The sequence below is a fragment of the Apium graveolens genome, chromosome 8 (assembly GCF_009905375.1).
Source record: "Apium graveolens cultivar Ventura chromosome 8, ASM990537v1, whole genome shotgun sequence".
Lineage (NCBI taxonomy): Eukaryota > Viridiplantae > Streptophyta > Magnoliopsida > Apiales > Apiaceae > Apium > Apium graveolens.
Genome location: NC_133654.1, coordinates 75,488,798 through 75,497,282, shown reverse-complemented (window position 1 = coordinate 75,497,282; position 8,485 = coordinate 75,488,798). Strand labels below are relative to the sequence as shown.

The following is an 8,485-nucleotide window of genomic DNA, read 5'->3' as shown; positions in this document are numbered from 1 at the left end:
CAGATGTAATTAATATAAACTCTTAAATTTGACATTTATGAAAATGTAATTATGAGGGGTAATTTAGTCATTTTACATGAATAAATTGACTTAACCCACCCCTTTATTATATTTATATTATATTATTATAAGCACAACACCCTCTATTTGGTAGTTGATCAGTTGTTTGGTACAGTTGTTTGGTACGGTAAATAACAACCGTCGGATCTAAAAACAGATAGATGAGAACCGTTTGATGTAATAATAAAATAATATTATATTAATATTTAAACTGCTCTCATGGGTTTGAGGGTTCGAATCTCGTCAACAGATTCAAGATTCGAATCTCGTGAACAACATATTATATTATATATTACTTATTTTCAGTTAAGTCTCAAATTATCATAAAACATATTATGTTCTTCAATTTATTTTTCAATTATTGAAAATTTATATTAATATATTAATAATTTAAAGATAAAATATATTATTATAAATTATTCGCGAGTTGAAAGTAATCTGTGCATCGCATGTGTTATAGACTAGTATATATAATAAATAGATTTGATTTAGAACATTTAAGTCTGTGATCGAAGTAAATAAAAAAAATGAGGTTTTGAGTTTTGGCCAACTGCAAATCACCCCTTAATTTACCTGATAATATATACGAAAAAACAAAGGAAGTCAAAAAAAATGCAATTTAAAAGTTTCCCACCGACCCACTTTGTTGTTTTGTTGTCTTTGTTTTGACAACTAAGAAACCAATATCTCCAGCTAATGATCAAACCCCTTCTCTCCCTCTCTCTGATTTTTCAACAAAGTAAATCTACATTATCAACATTGTTCACATCACATTACAGAGACCTAAAATATTTATTAGTTTTCGGCAAATGGGTGCGTATAGAGCAGACGAGGATTATGATTACCTGTTTAAGGTGGTGCTGATCGGTGACTCTGGCGTTGGTAAATCAAATTTGTTGTCGAGATTTACGCGTAATGAGTTCAGCTTGGAATCCAAGTCTACCATCGGGGTTGAGTTTGCCACACGTAGTATTCATGTTGATGATAAGGTTGTTAAGGCTCAGATTTGGGACACTGCTGGTCAAGAAAGGTATCCTATATGTGCATAAATGTCTTTTTTTTACTATTTACCCCTTCACACGCACACCTTGTCTTTGACAGTGTTCAAACCCTCGAGATATGATATAGGGAAAGGAAATACCTCAGGTGTTGAGTACATTGATGTTTTTATGTGTTTGATACATAAAATGGATTGTTTAGCTGATTTCATTTACTACACAGATTTGATTTAACATGTTAAAGAAATCTTTTTCTGGTGTTTTTTAGTTTAGCATTTTAGATTTGAGCTTTGATATGTTTGAGTTTTGTACTTTCTTTTTTTTTTTTAATTTTTCTTGTTTATGCTATGCTTTTGGTGTACCGAACTGCTTATTTGTTTGTTTTAGGAGGGTTGTGTGGAAATAACACCGTAATGCTTCCAAGGACATCGTGATAAATGATCACTTTGATGTCCTGTGAAATCGAGATTTCATAAGTTCATAACTTGAAACATCTGCTGGACTACAATCAATCACTGATTGGTTGATCTACTCTTGGTTGTAAATGCAAATGTATGGACTTGGTCTTTCTTTAATCACTGATTATACGGTATGGGGAAATTAGAATGCCAAGATTTCATGTTTTGTCTATAAGTTCTTGATGCCCCTTCACTTTTCGATACTTCCCTTTTCATTTATAAATGGTTAACTTAAGCTCTTCAAATAATCTGTGTGCTTACTTCTTAGTAGAATATATTAGCTCTGCTTGATATAATTTGGTTTTGTTTAACTTACATTTTGTAACATAAATCTCAGCATGTACAATTTTATCAATAATTTGATGCTATTTTGCTTGCAGATATCGTGCAATTACAAGTGCTTACTACCGAGGAGCTGTTGGCGCTTTACTAGTGTATGATGTTACCCGCAATGTCACATTTGAAAATGTAGAAAGATGGCTCAAGGAGCTTAGGGATCACACAGATGCCAACATAGTGATCATGCTGGTAGGGAACAAAGCAGACTTGCGTCACTTGCGCGCTGTTCAAACTGATGATGCTAAAGTCTTTGCTGAACGGGAAAATAACTTCTTCATCGAAACATCTGCTCTTGAGTCTTTAAACGTCGAAGATGCTTTCACAGAAGTTCTAACCCAAATCCACCGCGTAGTAAGTAGGAAGTCTCTGGACATGGCTGAGGACCCGACTGTTTTACCCAAGGGACAGACTATTAATGTTGGTGGCAAGGATGATGTATCAGCCATAAAGAAAGCTGGATGTTGCTCTTCATAGGGCATTGTTCAAAGATTCTTGTCCGTAAATCTAAGAAGCTTTATTTACAACACAAGCGAATGAGATGTATGCAAAGTTTTCCAGAGGAGGATACATCTTTCTGAGCCTCATTGCTATACTAACCTTTATGTACTTTACCATTTGTTATTTATTGCTGCTATATATTTTGTTAAACTTATCTCATAGATTGCTTTTGTATTAGATTTCCTATTCATGTATTATCGCAATCCAACCTCTCGGCATGGCACAAATTTTAGCCTTTGACAAAACCTTGTTTTCTGCATTATAATTTCTTTGATGTTGACATCCCAAGTTCATAACTATTTTTATTAAAATTATTCAGCCGACTACTACAGTTGCCGACATCTATTTTTATTTAAAATTAAACCAATCAACGATCTAGCAAATACACATCCTTAAAATAACAAAACTGGGGTTGAGATAATGAAATATATACAAAACACCAGTCAACTCAACAGCCAACCACAGCTAATTGGTACAAACAAGGATACAAAATTTCACGGCATTACAATTAAGAGGTAGACTTTTCACAAGCTCAAGACATCTACATAAAACTGAAGTAGCCAAGATGAAAAGGGAGGGGCATATCTGTCTCTTCGCGAAAATATGAAAAGGAGAATCTTGCATGCCAGCATTTCATGTACTCTGCCATGTTATTACAGCCGGGCCTATGGCATCTGCATAATATGCAAACCACAGCATCCATAAGACAGCCATTATTAATAGCCACCAATAAAATTCTGCTAGTAATAATCTTTATTCCAGTTTATTGCATGGAACAAAACACTGAATGAGCTTATTACAACTGTACTGAGAAAAGTTTAGCTTATTATTTGTTGAAAGACTAGTCTTTTACAGCAACTAGTTACATACAAGGACATTTTAACTGGATTGAAGGCATGATTAAGAAAAATCAACAGAGATAGTTCACACAAGCAGCGCCGCTATAGTGTAGCATAGAAGGATAGCTTCACTGAATTATAAATTCATCCAAAGCAGAAAAGTCTATTAAGATTAGATAGTAATGTGTTAAAAGCAATAAGAGTGCAGTGTGAAGGTTTCTAGTTGGTAATCTGGTTCAGCAAACAAATGGAGTATTGTTCCCAGTAAAGCACATTAACCAACAAAAACACCATGACAGATAGAAAACTCTGCAAGACAAGGTAAGGTTTCTATTACAACTACTCATGTTAACATGTGTGCAATCATACAAGAGATAATCTGATTTATACTATAGGTAATCTTAGACGTGCCTGGATACATGGCACGCAGAAGCTCCCTACAAACTAACTTTCTGCAAACTACAAGAAACCTAGAACCAAAAAAAATCAGGGGAATAGCCTAGACACGCTGAACTAGGTCATTGACACCCATATGCGCATCGAACCCAACAAGTACCAGAGTCAAACCTTGCAAAAACCAAGAGGAGCTCCTAGCCGGCTGAATTCAATTAGCTTGATCTTTGAAGGTGAGACTTTCAAGGTTCAACCCTTGCCTTTGACCAAAGAAGAGGGTTGAAAGAGTTACACACACTTGCACAACCAATATTCATGTCTCTATTATCATGCCAGAGTTCTGCTGGAGTGAATCACCACCTCCCTCTGTGGGCATTTTTTTATATGAGCACAACCTACAACTAAACCACTTCAGTCCTACCATGGGGAACCTGGGCAATGATAGAATTTTGGGTTGTCATTTGACGCTAGAAAGAAGTCTTGAGCATCTTATGTCATATATTTAACAGCTACAGTGTGGCTCCACCAACTGCTTACCATCACCACCAGCTTGTGCTTAGAACCAACACCGGAAAACCCCAGAAAACTACTAAACCAAAGCCAATAAGTCAAAATATTCTTGATATCGCTTAACCTGGAAATAATGACCAAGTAAATAGCACCAAAACACCACAAGTCCCAACACGAATGGACCTCACATCTGGACCCTCTAAGCTGTTGAGTCTGGATTATTGGTATTTCCGGTGTTATCACTTGTTCACCATTTTCATTTCAGTGATATATAAATGTTTTGGCTTCTTCTATTTTCCAGTGTCTTTGCTTTAGAGTGTTTTGAGATTATACAAAGGTGTCCTACAAAACAAGCTTGTAGTGATGATAGGCAATTGGGGAACTTATGGGTGTTAACTGCACAGGTTGGAGGTTCAAGCCCACCTTCTAACACCAATGATAACTTTAAACTCTATCCGGATTCAAGTTCTTCAAGGTTGGCAGGAAGGAGGTAGTTTAGATGCAAGTCGGTTTCTAAAAAACCAAGTCCAATGATGACAGTGTTTTTGGAAAACTTTTAGCGTGATAACTAATATCTTTGGTGCTGGACAGTGGGGTACCAAAATAGTAGTTTAAGCGCCATACGCTAGTCTGTAGGGAGCTTTTTCCTGCATGGCTTGTCTCAGATCGCATATGAAAGTGTTGTGTCTGGGCTTCTAACTTCCTAACAGGGCTCAAGTTTGAGCCTTTTATTTCTTCTTATCGCCTTGAACATAATTCTTTTGTTAACATTACACATGTCAAACCAATTAAAAAATTAATAGGTAGGAAAAAGGGTAAAAAATAAATCTGAGACAGAAAGTTTCAAACGAAGCAGGTTCTAAACACTTAATAAGAGAGCAAAGTGATTTCTTTTATAAAAGGAACTATGCTATATCACTATTCAACTGAATATATAAATGTGTCCTCCATAGTATGATGTACCAATCACACGAGTCCCTCGTCACTGTATTAACAAAAGAATATTCAATTTGACATGTTTAAGAAGTTCGAAATCTAGACGTACGATGTTATACAGTGTTAACAAAAAGTACTTGGAGCTATACTTTGTGGTTACGCAAACAATCACAAGAACCAACAACCAATAAAGAAACTATTTCATTTGAAAAGAGTATAACAAGAGGGCTTACAACAATCAAGTTCTAGAAAAATCATACATACAGGAAGCTAGATGGTAAATCACTGCAGCGCGGTTTCCACTGAACACTTTTAAAAGAAAGATAAACTTAAACCAACACCAAATCAGCTTATAAAAAATTAAAATAACTTGTAAACAATATAACAGCAACAGTTCACAAATCAATAAGCACAATTACAGAACAAAATATCTTCAAACACCATGTTAGTACCAATCTCTAACGTAACTAAAGTATCAACATAATCACTCCTATCACAGCGAGAAGACACAAAAATGACCCGACAGAGACACATTTAAAACAAGATATAGCCTAAACTGACTTCTTTATTTAATAATTTACACGCTTTAGCTTCTACATCAATTATAATCGAAGTCCAAGATTTAGCCTAAACAATCAATGCACAAAATCATATTTACTAGCAGACAAACAAGTAAAGATTACACATTTAACAACCCAATCATCAAGATAACACCTTCAACAAGTAAAGATTACACATTTAACAACCCGATCATCAAGTAACACCTTAAACAAGTAAAGATTACACATGTAAAAACCCAATTATTAACATTACACATTTAACAAGTAAAGTTTAAAAAATTTAACAACCCAATGATCAAATTTACACCTTTAACAAGTAAAAGATTACACATTTAACAACCCAAATTTTATTTAAAGCTATATTTTTTTCCAGATTACACATTTAACAACCCAATCATCAAGATTACACATATAACAAGTAAAGATTACACATTTAACAAGTAAAAATCACAACTTTAACTCACCAACCATCAAGATTTCTGAACCCCATCAGCATCAGCACCACCCAACTCAGACCCATGATTTTTCTGACCATCTTGATCATTCTTGCCAAAAGAAGGGAGAGGATTGGAGCCTTTAACAAGCCAACCAAGGGCAAAAAAAGAAACACCAGCAAGAATAGCAGTGCCCCAAGCTTGAGAATACCATTTACTGTACTGTTTAATTGCATATCTCCATTGTTGTCTTAGAGTTTCTGGGTCAGGATTAAATGGGTCGGGTGGGTGAGGGAAATGGGGCCCACCTGAATAACCCGACCCGGTGGAGCTGGGAGCTGGGGGATTAGGGTTTTGGGTTTGGGGGGTTTTGTTTGGCATGATGGTGTTCTTGTTATTACACAATTTAGCTGTGTGATAGTGTGTATTTTGAACTTTACAAGTTCACTTGCCTGGATTTGTGTTTGCAGTTGCAAAACACGTGTACAGTTCATCGGTCAAAAAAACATAATGTGTAAATTTCAAAGAGTACTAGCGAAAATAATCACATAAATTTTTAAAAAATCATCAATAAACAAATTCTTGTAACCAACTAAAGTGCTCTTGGAATCGTCAACTAAAGTGCTATTGGAAATTTGGAATCGTCAAAGGCTTGGATTCGCCTCGCACAGTTCGAGTTCTTGGTGACCTTGTTAAGGCGTATAATCCTGCGTTTCTTTTCTTATCGGAAACTATTTCTTCTGTTAATAAAATTGAAGATTTGCGAATTAAGTTTGGTTTTGTTCAATATTTTTCAGTTGACAGAGTTAAGCGTAATGAAGGTTGGCAATTTTTTAGAAAAATAATGTTAATTGCGAGCTTGTAGGTTATTCCCAAAATTGTATAAGTGTTAATTTTCTTAATAAAGGCGTTGTTGTGTGGACTCTTGCTTGCTTCTATGGTTTTCCGGAGGCTGATCGCAGCAAGAACTCTTGGGATCTTATTCGTGCGCTAGCTGGTATGATTCAACTGTCTTGGACTATCAATGGAGTTTTTAATGATTTATTGTCTACAGATGATAAGTGGGGGTACTCCCAGAGCTTTCTGTTATGAATGGGTTTCAAGCTGATATTGATGATTCTATGTAAGTTGAAATTGATATGTGTTACGAGCAATTGATGATATTAAGCAGAAACTATCAAAAGTTCATATCAGAACTTACATCAACGGATGATGATGACATCGACGGATAATGATATCGACGGATGATGATGTCGACGGATGATGATGTCAACAGATGATATAATCAATATTTGTCACATCAGTTGATCTTCGATAAGGAAAAGGAAACAGGAACTCAAGGCGGTGAAGGACTTTATCTCAGAAGCATTGTATAGGTTTCCTTGTTGTTAATAGAATAAGATTCCTTATACATTGTGTAGTTGTGCTCTATATAAAGCACATATTAGGTTCATGATATAAGCATTGCGACATTGTTATATGTTTCGTATAACCTAACAGCTCTCAAGGATATTTGTTCATCATTTCGAGAGAGTACATTTGTAATAAGTTTTTATCAGTTAATATAAAAACTGTTGATTATGTTGAAATTTTGTCGAATTGATTATATTAACTGTATTCACCCTCCTACAGTTGATTAAGGGCCTAATAATTGGTATCAGAGCTTGCTGTTAACATACAAATAGTTTAAGATCTGAAAAGCAATCAACCATGTCAGACAAAGAAGAAGAATCACAGATTCCAAAGCCACCACCCCCAACCACGTCACAGATAAGCAGCAACATGAGTAGGTATGAAGCAATCAAGGTGCATATCCTGAAGATACATGAATATCCATTATGGAAAGTCAGGATGGTCATGTGCCACTACACCATATATGGGCTATTGCAAGCCCAATATATATTAGTGTTACATAAAGTGTTGCTATAAATATAAAATTTGGTAGTCTGTTGCAATATTTTGAAAAATGTTACATAAAATCTAAAAGTGTTGCAAGGGAAAGATAGTTTTAAAATTTTGGGAACAATTGCAATACTTTAGCAAAGTGTTAGAATAGCCAAAATGCTTTTCATTTCTTTTATCAAAAAATTTAAGCAATCCTATATTTTCAATGGGCGGGATAAATTGTTACCAAAATATTTCATTTTTTTTAATATTTTCTTATATCACGAAATCCATTTTCTTTACCTCACTATCTCTCTTCTCTCTCCCGATCACGTCTCTCTCTCTCTACAACACATCTCTCTCATCTCTCTCAACCTCTCTCTCTCTCTCTATCTCACTCCCTCCCTCCAACTCCTTCTCTAAATACACGTCTCTCATCTCTGATTGAGTAGAAGCCCCAAAAACCCAACCCTAATTGAGAAAATATTTGAGTAACAATCAAAGTAAAGATTCAATTAAAGGTAAAATAATCATCCTTTTATGATTATACTGAATTATAAATTCGGTCTCTTTTAG

At 35.1% G+C, this 8,485-nt stretch overlaps 2 protein-coding genes across 3 annotated transcripts; one reads left to right on the top strand and one right to left on the bottom strand.

The window, feature by feature from the left end:
* Nucleotides 1-716: 716 nt before the first annotated feature.
* On the top strand, nt 717-2,508 carry LOC141677430 (ras-related protein RABA1f-like). Its single transcript, XM_074483363.1, has 2 exons — nt 717-1,090; nt 1,897-2,508. The coding sequence occupies exons 1-2, from the start codon at nt 870-872 to the stop codon at nt 2,327-2,329; spliced, it is 654 nt and encodes a 217-aa protein (XP_074339464.1). The 5' UTR covers nt 717-869; the 3' UTR covers nt 2,330-2,508.
* A 219-nt stretch (nt 2,509-2,727) lies between these two features.
* On the bottom strand, nt 2,728-6,669 carry LOC141677431 (uncharacterized). 2 transcript variants are annotated; one of them, XM_074483365.1, is made up of 2 exons: nt 6,060-6,669; nt 2,728-3,027 (listed from the first exon to the last, which is right to left on the bottom strand). In XM_074483365.1, exon 1 carries the CDS (start codon nt 6,404-6,406, stop codon nt 6,062-6,064), a length of 345 nt encoding a protein of 114 aa, XP_074339466.1. In that variant the 5' UTR covers nt 6,407-6,669; the 3' UTR covers nt 2,728-3,027; nt 6,060-6,061. The 2 variants fall into 2 exon arrangements, with proteins under 2 accessions (XP_074339466.1, XP_074339465.1); XM_074483364.1 differs by having other exon boundaries at nt 6,056-6,662.
* Between the last annotated feature and the right edge of the window lie 1,816 nt (nt 6,670-8,485).

What these genes read in the sequence shown, in the direction of transcription:
- LOC141677430 (XM_074483363.1), top strand. Translation starts at nt 870, where the DNA reads ATGGGTGCGTATAGAGCAGACGAGGATTATGATTACCTGTTTAAGGTG. An exon ending in GACACTGCTGGTCAAGAAAG is followed by an intron (nt 1,091 to 1,896) that starts GTATCCTATATG and finishes TTTTGCTTGCAG; the next exon opens with ATATCGTGCAATTACAAGTG.
- LOC141677431 (XM_074483365.1), bottom strand. Translation starts at nt 6,406, where the DNA reads ATGCCAAACAAAACCCCCCAAACCCAAAACCCTAATCCCCCAGCTCCC.